General features: G+C 41.1%; 1 protein-coding gene and 1 long non-coding RNA gene across 3 annotated transcripts in view; one reads left to right on the forward strand and one right to left on the reverse strand.

Annotated features, from left to right (window-relative positions):
* LOC307211090 overlaps nt 1-12,140 on the reverse strand; it is a 387,208-nt gene that overhangs the window by 257,419 nt on the left and 117,649 nt on the right. The gene's annotated exons all lie outside the window — the stretch shown is intronic.
* Nucleotides 1-12,140, forward strand: part of IARS1 (isoleucyl-tRNA synthetase 1) — an 84,125-nt gene that overhangs the window by 24,633 nt on the left and 47,352 nt on the right. For both annotated transcript variants that reach the window (XM_079967259.1, XM_079967258.1), the window contains exons 12-14: nt 1,797-1,919; nt 3,310-3,401; nt 8,998-9,096. In XM_079967259.1, coding sequence (XP_079823385.1) covers nt 1,797-1,919; nt 3,310-3,401; nt 8,998-9,096 — 314 coding nt within the window. The remainder of the gene's footprint in view (nt 1-1,796; nt 1,920-3,309; nt 3,402-8,997; nt 9,097-12,140) is intronic.

Below are 12,140 nucleotides of genomic sequence, written 5' to 3' on the forward strand. Positions count from 1 at the left end.
AGTCACTTACGTGCTTTTATGTCAAACATGTTTTGATCTTGTCTTAACTCTTTTAATTGAGAAATTCAGATTCTTTTTTGATCCAGTAACTTGTCAGGAGCACACTGTACACATACTCTAATGACAACGAGTACATTCTTGTTACCTACCAATTTCCATTTGCTCCTGATACAATACAGAAACAGCATCATAATTTGTATTGGAACTCTCTTGTGCAGTACATCTTTTTTGAAAAGAAGATAGCCTAATTGTAAGCAGGCTATGTGTCCACTACATTTCAAAAATGAACTCTCAAGGGGACTGCAGCCTTAGTCCAGCCATGGTTTGTCTTAGCATGTTGTCTGAATTTGGGCTCATGATTTAGCTCTCTCCAAACTTTTATAGCACACACACAGACACACACCTTACTCATAGTTACTCCAAACTAACTATGAACTTTGTCCAAGGTTTGTTTTATGGTTTATGGATTGCATTTTGTTTGGGAGAATTAAACCACAAGCCTGGGCTTGGACAGTGTCTTAATCCAAACCATGGCTTAACTCACCACAGCAGCAGAACAAGAACTGGGGCAGAGCAAAGTGGCTGCATGTTCTTCTCTGCAAATCTGGATGGTACTGATCCATAGTTTGACGTAGTGCAATGTGCAAACCATGAGAGAGCATTCTAGAAGCATTAAAAGAGGAAGAAAACATGCAAATGCTGAACCATGGTTTGCTCTCAACAGATGCAAACAAAAAGACATGTGTTGAAGCTCTCTAGACTATTTGAGAACTTGAGATGATATTATTATTTTATTATTATTATTATTATTATTATTATTATTACTACTACTACTTGCAATTTCTCCAAGAATGGCAAAATGCTCAGGCAGTTTGATGTGACCATGGGCCCAGTGTGTGGGAACCTGCTTCCTACCAAGTCAAATCATCTAGCTCTGTATTGTCTACACTGCCTTGTAGTGGCTTTCCAGGGTTTCAGATGGGAGCCTTTCTTCCAGGCCTACCTGGAAATGCCTAAGATTGAACCTGGTACAGTCAAACCTCTGTTCCCAAACTGCTCCATTTTGGAATGTTTCTGTCCCTAAACGCCAAAAACTCAGAAGTAAATGCTCCAGTTTTTGAATGTTTTTCGGAAGTCAAATGTTTCTCAGAAGCCAAACATCCAATGTAGCTTTTGTTTGAGTGCTGGAAGCTCTTGCAACTAATCGGAAGCTGTGCCTTGGTTGTCGAACGTTTCGGAAGCTGAACGGGCTTCCGGAATGGATTAAGTTCGACAACCGAGGTTTGACTGTACTTTCTGTGAACAATCACATTCTCTACCATTCATCTACAACCCTGCCCTAGTCATCATCACTCCCCCACTCTAAAACATGAGAAACTGCAAATTAAGGTGACTAAATCCTACAAGTCTTGGGATTGGATCATATCATGTAAAATCTCTTGATTACTCATTATTTGATTTGCAACTATCTGCATTTGATTGGAAAGTATTTGTCTCCTGAGGTAGTGTGCAGAAATGTGGTGCTTCTTTCTGTGTTGTTTAATCATTTGCACATGTGGGTAACCGGTTGATGCTGCAACCATGAAGTGAAAAACACGCGTGAATGAACTCCTCAGTGTGACAAGATATTTTATAACGCAAGAAGCAAAGTATTTCACAGTGTGAAGAAACAACTTATCAGGTTCCTGTTGAAGTTGGGGAATCTAGAAAATCCAGCAGAATTTTGAAATTCAGAATGCTGCCTTAGAAATCAAAAGACACACATTTGAATATTTAACTTTGTTTTTCTCACATAGGATGACTACAGAGTCTGTATGGATTTTAATATCATTCGGAAAGATTCAGTACCGGTTTGTCCTGTTGATGCCTCGGGCTGTTTCACAGCAGAAGTGACAGACTTTGCTGGACAATATGTGAAGGTTGGTTGTAAAGGAAGGAAGCTAGAAAAACTCAGTGTCAAACAGTATTCAGAGACTTGAAGAGATGTGTGTGCTTTGTTTCCTACTGCTGCTTTTCCCCATAAATTTTGTCAGTGCTATTGTTTGTGAAAATGGTGAAAAATCGAGATGAACCATTTCCACTCCAGCACTTCTTCATTCAGACCTTTGCTCACTTCTGTCTAAACAAGCTATAATCAGAAGCCTGGGTCTGTTCTTGGCTTACCACTCAATGAGCCCAGTTTCAAACATCATAGCAAGTCAGTCTCTAGCTTGTTTTCTGGCAGCACAGCAGGAGTATGGGAGGAGCAAAGTCAGCACTGTACTAGCTGCTCTTTCACATTAAACCATAGTTTTATTTTTAACTATGGTTTTTAAAAAGGTAAAGGACCCCTGACACTTAAGTCCAGTTGCGAACAACTCTGGGGTTGTGGCACTCATCTGCTTTACTTGCCAAGGAAGCTGATGTTTGTCCACAGACAGTTTTTCTGGGTCATGTGGCCAGCATGACTAAGCCACTTCTGGCGAACCAGAGCAGCGCACGGAAACTCTGTTTACCTTCCAGCCAAAGTGGTACCTATTTATCTACTTTGACGTGCTTTCGAACTGCTGGGTTGGCAGGAGCTGGGACCGAGCAATGGGAGCTCACTCTGTCACGGGGATTTGAACTGCCGACCTTCTGATCGGCAAGCCCTAGGCTCAGTAGTTTAGACCACAGTGCCACCCACATCCCAACTATGGTTTAATATTACATAAAAACCAGCTCAGCATCTGTGCTAGATACGTTATTAATCTCACGCTACATTGGAACTGGGACGCGAGTGGCGCTGTGGGTAAAAGCCTCAGCGCCTAGGGCTTGCCGATCGAAAGGTTGGCAGTTCGAATCCCCGCGGCGGGGTGCGCTCCCGCTGCTCGGTCCCAGCGCCTGCCAATCTAGCAGTTCGAAAGCACCCCCGGGTGCAAGTAGATAAATAGGGATCGCTTATTAGTGGGAAGGTAAACGGCGTTTCCGTGTGCGGCTCTGGCTCGCCAGATGCAGCTTTGTCACGCTGGCCACGTGACCCGGAAGTTTGTCCGGACAGCGCTGGCCCCCGGCCTCTTGAGTGAGATGGGCGCACAACCCCAGAGTCTGTCAAGACTGGCCCATACGGGCAGGGGTACCTTTACCTTTACCTTTACCTTTACCTTTACCTTTACCTTTACCTTTACCTTTACCTTTACCTTTACCTTTACCTTTACCTTTACCTTTACATTGGAACTGGCTGTTAGCTTGTAACTTCTCTCTTTTTTTCTTTCCTGAAGCTACCACCCACCTGGAGATATTATTTGTATGGGTTATCATTATTCTAAAATAATATTTTGCTTTACTCAGGATGCAGATAAGAACATCATCAGATTCCTAAAAGAACAAGGAAGACTGGTCCATACCAGCTCTTATAAGCACAGCTATCCTTTTTGTTGGAGGTACGGAGAAGAATTAACATACTATTTAAAGGAAGCATTTTGACTGGTAGCTTATTTGTGAAAAATATGTCCTGTTTAGATTGTCTTTTATTTGCTAGACACTAAGACTAATCTATGCAGTTAAATTAGTTGTAATCAAAGCTCTCTTCGTATCTGTAAGTAGATCTCACCTCTTTTTTTTATATATATATATTTATTAAAATTTTTAAACATAAATGCAGAAATAAAAAACAATGAAACATATATCATAACATATTTTCTTAGCTTCATTGGACTCCCTCACGTCTCCCGCTCCCACTTGCATCATTGTCAATTCTTACCCGCAATTTATCATCTTGTTTACATTCTTGTATCCCATTCATTTAAAATATAATCCAATATTTCTCCCAAAGGTTTATGTTTTTTCCTCAATCTCACTTGTCATCCTAATTCCATCTAGTTTAGTGGTGCTCAATTATTTATGATCTAGCATCCTTCTTAACATTCAACCAAATTACAATGCTTTTTAAAATAAATCTTAAATTTCTTCCAGTCTTCTTCAACTTTCTCTTCTCCCAGGTCTCGGATTCTGCCGGTCATCTCGGCTAGTTCCATATAGTCTATCAGCTGCATCTGCCACTCTTCCAGTGTGGGTAGATCTTGGGTTTTCCAGTGCTTAGCGATAAGTATCCTTGCTGCTGTTGTTGCATACATAAAAAATGTTCGGTCCTTCCTTAACACCTTCTGGCCGACAATACCCAAAAGGAAGGCCTCTGGTTTCTTAGTGAAGGTATACTTAAATACCTTTTTCAGCTCATTATATATCATTTCCCAGAAAGCCTTCACTCCAGGGCAAGTCCACCAGAGGTGAAAGAATGTTCCTTCATTTTCTTTACATTTCCAACATATCAGACAAATGGTATATTTTGGCAAGTTTAACTGGGGTCATGTACCATCTATATATCATTTTCATTACATTTTCCTTCAAAGCATTACATGCAGTGAAGTTCAACCCAATGGTCCACAACCTTTCCCAGTCCTCAAACATAATGTTGTGCCCAATGTCCTGTGCCCACTTTATCATAGCCGATTTAACCATTTCATCTTGTGTATTCCATTTTAACAGCAAGTTATACATTCTTGAGAGTACCTTAGTCTTAGGCTCTAACAGTTCTGTTTCCAACTTCAATTTCTCCACCTGGAACCCTAACTTTTTGTCATTTTTAAAAACTTCTTTAATCTGAGCGTAGTGTAACCAGTCTCGCACTTTATCCTTCATTTTCTCCAAACTCTGCAATTTCCAATTGTCTCCATCTTTTTCTAGTATTTCCCAGTATTTTGGCCATTTGGCCTCCATATTGGGTCTTTTTCGGGCCTTAGCTTCCAGCGGTGAAAGCCACCTTGGAGTTTTATTTTCCAATAAGTCTTTATATTTTGTCCAGACATTAAACACTGCTTTTCTGACAATATGATTCTTAAAGGCCTTATTGATCTTAACCTTGTCATACCATAAGTATGCATGCCAACCAAAAGCATTGTTAAAACCTTCCAGATCCAGAACGTCAGTGTCCTCGAGAAGTAGCCAGTCTTTTAGCCAGCAGAAAGCTGCGGCCTCATAGTACAACTTTAGGTCTGGCAGGGCAAAGCCCCCTCTTTCTTTCGCATCAGTTAATATCTTAAACTTAATTCTGGGCTTTTTGCCCTGCCAGACAAACTTAGAGATGTCTCTCTGCCACTTCCGGAAGCACTCCGTCTTGTCCACAATCTGTAGTGTTTGAAACAAAAACATTTTTGGCAATACATTCATCTTAATAGCAGCAATTCGGCCTAACAAAGAAAGTTTCAATTTTGTCCAACTGTCTAAGTCTCTTTTAATTTCAGACCAACATTTTTCATAGTTATCCTTAAAAAGACTCAGATTTTTTGCTGTTATGTTTACCCCTAGGTACTTTACTTTTTTAACCACAGTTAGTTCTGTCTCTCTCTGAAACCATTCTGACTCTGTATCTGTCAAATTTTTTCCCAGCACCTTAGTTTTCTGTTTGTTTAATTTAAATCCCGCCACCCGACCAAAGTCTTGAATCAATTGTAACACTCTTTTCGTACTAGATTCTGGCTCCTGCAGGGTCAAGACTAGGTCATCTGCAAAAGCTTTAAGTTTGTATTGTTTCGCTCCGACCTGGATTCCTTCCACCAACCGGTCCCCTCTGATCATATTCAAGAGCACCTCCAGAACTGAAATAAATAGCAGAGGTGAAATGGGGCAGCCTTGTCGTGTTCCTTTTTCAATTTTAAACTCTTCTGTAACCACATTGTTAACTATCAATTTGGCTTTTTGTTCTGAATATATTGCATCAATCCCATGTAAGTAGATCTCACCTCTGGCCCAGTGTGTGTATAATTTCTCACAACTATCAGTGAAAGACTAACTACCATATTTTTCGCTCTATAGGACACACCCGACCATAGGACACACCTTGTTTTAGAGGGGGAGAACGAGAAAAAAAAATTCTCTCCCTCTCTGCGCAGCGCCCCTTCAGCAAAGCAGCAGGAGAAACTGAGCCCCTTCCATTTCTCCTCCCGCTTCGCTGAAGGGGCACCGCGCAGCTCTCCCTCTCCCACATTGCCTTCGCCTTCAGTGAAGGCAACCCGAGGCCTCCGGAGCGCAGCGGGAGTTCCCAGGACTCTCCTGGCTTCAGTGAAAGGAGAGGCGAAAGGAAAGGCTTCGGCGAAAGGAGCAGCCTTCCCGCTGCTACCCGAGCTTGTCGGGGCTGGCGGGGGAAGCCCGGGTCCCCCCCCCAGCCCCAGGGACCACACATTCGCTCCATAAGACGCACAGACATTTCCCCTTAGATTTTAAGAGGGGAAAAGTGCGTCTTATGGAGCGAAAAATACGGTATATGTCAAACTGGGCAGAGGCCGCTCTTTAGAACAGAAGCTGTCTTTGCCGACTTTCCCCTGAGTCACCCATGCCTATTGCAGTCTCCCTCTTTTACAGACCAGACGTTTGGCGAGGGTTCCACTCAGTGGGGAGGAGGGAGGCAGGTGTTTCCTTTTCCTCTTGTGCTTTTTAAACTGCACTGTATTGGATACAACCCATAGTCACACCATTTATCCACTAATAACTGCAGAAGGTTCTCATTTCATTTGCCCGGCCATAGATGTTCATGCCCTTATTATCTCACGGCTGGACCATCGTAATGTGCTCTGTGTAGGTGCACTCTTGAAGATGGTTCAGAACATGAGTGTCTACAGGGGCAGGGGAGAAATAGTTGCCTCCCCTGAATGAGCAAAAATCCTGCTTCCTAGCTTTCATTTTTTAAAAAACAAATTCTATAGCACTTGTAGAACCTGAAATATGAGAAACTAGCTTGTTCCCCTCTTTCAGTATTTTACCTTGTCTCCCGCTGCCCGCAAGAAAAAGATTCTGCAAATGCCATGGTTCAGAAACTGCATGCAATGCAAAAGTCAGCTGCAGAAGTTAAATAGTGTGTGTGCCAGATTGTTCTCCCATTGCAGCAATTCTGTGAGAGCTACACTGGCTGCTGTTATAACTGGACTTTCGTTAATATTTCCAGTGTTGGCATAGGTTTCAGAAAAATCAAAGTTCTGGCTCAGAGGAATTTAGCAGTGGGTGTATAAATATAAGCTGTGTTACATAGTTCAAACCAATTAAATCTCATGTATCAATTTATTTTGCCCTTTGAAATTGCAAAAAGAATATGAAAATTCTTCCTGTGAAGTTATATATCTTTTAAAGCTAGTTTGAATTTGTATTCAAGTGTAATCTGTCTATATTCTCTAAGACCTTTAAAAAGAAGAATTAATCAATCTTGTTGAATCTCCCTTATTCCCAAAATTCTATAATTGGCTAGGCTTGGGAGACATTTTTCATAGCAAAAGACTAGCTTTGTGTGTGTGTGCAGTCCTTTAAACTTCTAAACTTTTAGGGAGAGCTGTAGAAAGTGAAATAATTGCCCCAAACTGGTTTGGCATAGTAGTATTGTATCTATCACTTTTGCTCAGTTTTAATTCTGTTTTCCACGTGCTGAACTGAACAGAGTGATATTGTTAGTAGCAAAATGTTTTGAGAGATGATGACAGTTGGTACATTGGGATCTGGCCCATATATAATGCTTGCTTCCTGCAAACTATGGTTTTGGATATTAGAAACATGTCTTTGGAATGTATGTATATGCTCTTCCTTTTCCCTTCCATATCTAGCACACATTTTTCCTTTGTCAGCTGCAGTTTAGTATTTGTTCTACACTGCTAAAAACAAGGCTCTCTCTTAATCAGGCTATGCAATTCTTCATGCCCTGGTTTCAAATCCTGGTTGATATTGAACTCTGCTTAGCATTTGCAGGGAGCCAGTATTATGCCTGTACAAGGCAGGGGATAAATGATGAAACTAAGCTTCTTTACATATATAGCTTTGGTACTTTTGTTCTGTTTAGGATTTCAATATGCTGACAAGAGAGATTGCCAGCCTTCTTGAAAATCATTAGCTTTAGATTACGTAGAATTACATGTTTGGATTGAAAGGAGGCAGATAATATTTTCGCTTTTGTTGTATGGGGTTTCAAAAGCAAGTTGTCTCTTTCTCCTCTTCATTCAGTTTAGTATGCGCTATACATTGAATTTAAATTCTTTCTTGGTGTTGAGAAATGCATTTTAGCTTTTCAGCAGCTTATGTCTGGACAGATTAGCAAATAGCCCATGGCATCTTAAAATATTGCAGAGTCTGAATGCAGGCACAGTCCCTGTGTTGTCTTTAATATAAGAAGTTAACAGTGAAAACTGAGTTTAGGAACAGGAAGCTGCTTTATACCAGGTCAGAGGATTTCTCCATCTAGCCCAGTATTGTTTACAGCAGCCATGGGCAAACTTGGCCCTCCAGATGTTTTGAGACTACAGTTCCCATCATCCCTGACCACTGGTCCTGTTAACTAGGGATGATGGGAGTTGTAGTCCCAAAACATCTGGAGGGCCAAGTTTGCCTATGCCTGGTTTACAGGGACCAGCAGCAGCTCTGTGGGGGTTTCAGGCAGGGTTCCTTTCCAGCCCTCCATGGAGATGCCAACAATCCCAAGAGATAACTAGGGATCTTTTGCACACAAAGCACGTTCTCTGCCGCTGAGCTGTGGCCCTTCTTCTTAAATGTATTATTAAACCTTTTTAATTTTATGCTTGTATGGGGCAAAGGAAACCTTTCAGAAGCTTTAAGGAAGAACCTTTAAAGGAAGATGAATCTATACTTTTGCAAGGTGTCCTCTACGATTCTCCTTGATGCATGATTCAGTAACTGTATTCTTAAGTTCCTTGCCAGGTGGGTTTTAAATAAAAGACTTCCCACTTCTTATGGACTAAATTGGTATCCTCATGTATTCATGTACTCAGATAGCTTTCCTTTTCCCCTGGGTGATATATTGGAGTTCTGTATTAGTTGCCATTTCATTGAGGCTCTGGAGGCAAGCGGCACAGTCATGCTGTGCGTGGAAATCAATGGGAATTTTGCTACTGAATTTTAGAGGGGTGACTTGTGAAACTGGCGCAACAAGTATTGCAGAATAGCTAAAGAGCATGCCTAATTTTCTTTTCATATCATTTATTTTAGGTCAGATACTCCTCTAATATACAAAGCTGTGCCAAGCTGGTTTGTCCGTGTGGAGCACATGGTGGAGAAGTTGCTGGAAAATAATGCCCAGTGCTACTGGTAATCTCCTCAGTTACCCTTTTACTTCATAGTTTCATTATTGTCTTGCAGCTATTTCTCCCCCACTTCTATTTTAATAAGGAACTCTGTCGCTGTGTGGCTGACATCCCCTACTCGAATTTAAGCTGGAAAAAGGTTTCTTGAGCTTAAGCCAGGCTGTAAAGAAAGATTGCTGAAGTCAATCCCACTGAATTTTACCACAGTTTGTTTTTACCTATGGCTTAAGGTGATGTGTGAACTGATCCAGTAGCCAAGTACACTTGGACGGGAAGATTACTTTTCATTTCTCTGAGGACCATACTAGAAACTGCTGTTGCATTGAGTCCATTAGTATTGTTGCATGAAGCTGTTGATGTTCACAAAGCTACTATCCATGCAGAATTCCTGTATCTTCTCTAACATTTGGTTGTCTGTTTTTCTAATGAGGTGTGGACATTTGCCAGTAAAGTCTTGATCTTTTCTGACATTTGCTTTGATTGAACAAGGAGTCTGAATTCCAACTATTGTGTCAGTCGATGGAGATCTCTTGCTCCAAATGCTTCTTTCTTTTGCTGTCTCTACCTATCAGCCAAGGGCACGTGTGTGCTGCCAGGTGAATTTGGTCTTTGGTCTTAGTCTTACTGGGCTTCAATTACGAGTCAATCTTTGGCAGCCCTTTTGTGCTGGAATAATCTTTTCCACCTCTTCTACAACTCATGGTGCAATGGCAATAAAGACGTGTACCATTTATCAAGGGTGACAGAAAGTAATTTATACAACTGGGCGTTTTAACAGATAGATATTCTTGCAGTCTACAACTCACATAATGGGGTAAACATCTGAGAGTGTCAGAGCTCTCTTCCCTTAAGATTTGGGACCTGATAAATATAGTAGTATTTCAGGGGCAAATTGCTTTTTTGCTGTTATTGTTTCTTGGGGAAAAGCTATAAGAAAGAGCCTAAAAATGTATGTGTTGGTTTCTCTGCAATACTGTTAACATGAATAATTTTTCGTAGTCATATTCTTTTCATGGAAGCTAAATTTAAGTAGGGCCTTTATGTAAGTTTTCATATATGATTCCAGTGTGACTTTCTGGCTTGATGTAAGCAAATGCATGGTTCACATTTTTTTAAAGGCTCCATAGCAAGCAAGTAGGGACGCAGGTGGCGCTGTGGGTTAAAGCCTCAGCGCCTAGGGCTTGCCGACCGAAAGGTCGGCGGTTCGAATCCCTGCGGCGGGGTGCGCTCCCGCTGCTCGGTCCCAGCGCCTGCCAACCTAGCAGTTCAAAAGCACCTCCGGGTGCAAGTAGATAAATAGGGACCGCTTACCAGCGGGAAGGTAAACGGCGTTTCCGTGTGCGGCTCTGGCTCTGGCTCTGGCCAGAGCAGCAATGTCACGCTGGCCACGTGACCCGGAAGTGTCTCCGGACAGCGCTGGCCCCTGGCCTCTTAAGTGAGATGGGTGCACAACCCCAGAGTCTGTCAAGACTGGCCCGTACGGGCAGGGGTACCTTTACCTTTACCTTAGCAAGCAAGTGCAATCTTTGGTACTCAGTGCTGAGAGCTGCTAATGACCTTACGGGAAAATAGTTGTAAGCTTGAAGTATTTGTCTTCTATGTTAATTGTTGTCTGCTGCAAGCTTTTACTGTCTTGAAAATATACACTGAAAATATGCAAATGACAGTGCATTATTCTGTGAAAGAAAATTATGTCTCTGTGGAAAAGGTGGCAATTGAGCTTTTAATTAACTGACTTCTAGGGTTTCGTTCTTACGGGATTGTATTAGGCAATAAACATTTCAACTGCCTTTCCCAAAATGGTCCACTCCAGATGTTATTGGACTCAAACTCTCTTTAGGAAATGCTCAAGAGTCCAACAACATTGGGGAAGGCTGGTTTATAGTGCACCTTTTTCATTTATTTTTACTGTCATTTGATTTTTGCTTATTCCTTTTAGTACACATTTAAAGTCACATAACAGGTGGTACAGTGCTGATAGTCATACTAGCAATAGATTTCTGAGAAGTGTACAGAGATTTAAGTTGCCTGCAGCTGGGTTTTTTCTAAAAGAGCTTAATTAAATCCATACATGTCAGAATGAAAGAGGAACCTTTTCACCAGAAAGCTGTTGATGTTTGTTGGGTTGGACAGAATTTTTAGCTGGGTAGTTCTTTTGTCCTCTTTGAAGGTGTCTTAGATTTTTGTCTGCTAGCCCTCGAGAGAGGAATGTCCAACGTAGGACAGTTTGGAATTTAGCTGTCGTTATTAGTATGGTTAACAAATCTTGTCTAATCGTTGGGATATCTTCATTATTCAAGCAGTTTAGTGATGCTAAACTCCCACCTTGATTTTGAATATAATATTTTTTAATATTAGCCCAAATATCTAACAAGAAAGAGCTTTGTGCTTAACATCATTCCCTGGAATTGTTTGGACAGTTTTGTTAATAGTTTATTCCACCTTGCACACAGCATGAACAATGTTATCTGGAATTGAGAGAGGACTAGATTCTGGTTTGATATTAGGCCTGTTACTTGCTATCAGGTTTTCAAAGCCCGTTTTAGTAGCCTGCTGAGCTGCTCTCTTTTGAAGTTGAAGCTATATGATAAATTTGCATGTGTAGGTATCAGAGTACGGCACCATGTTATATGTAAATGTTTTGGTTCAGCATTGGTACTTACTGAAAGTGTGCAAAAATGTCTGCAGATCTGTCTGATTTAGTGCCAAGGAAAGGCCCAGTGATATTCTCTATTTTTCCCCAATGGGGTTGTTGAGGGATTTACAGAATTTTTAAACTAGGGATGATAAAAGAGGGGATGCCTTTATAGCATCCTTTGGAATTGGTATGATGCTTGTACTGCCTTTAGAATCCTTGCTGGCTGCTAGGACTAGATTTCTCATAGGAATACTTTCTACTCCTCATAGGCACTGCTTCTGATGAACTAGATTAAATGTGGTTTGACTAATTTTATAACCTAATTGAATTTCTAATTTGTTTTTAATGAGAGAACTTAATACTAATGTATTTTGGAACTGGCATATTTTAAGAACCTAGCAACAGTTTAT

The sequence above is a fragment of the Podarcis cretensis genome (genome assembly GCF_951804945.1).
Source record: "Podarcis cretensis genome assembly, chromosome: 2".
Lineage (NCBI taxonomy): Eukaryota > Metazoa > Chordata > Lepidosauria > Squamata > Lacertidae > Podarcis > Podarcis cretensis.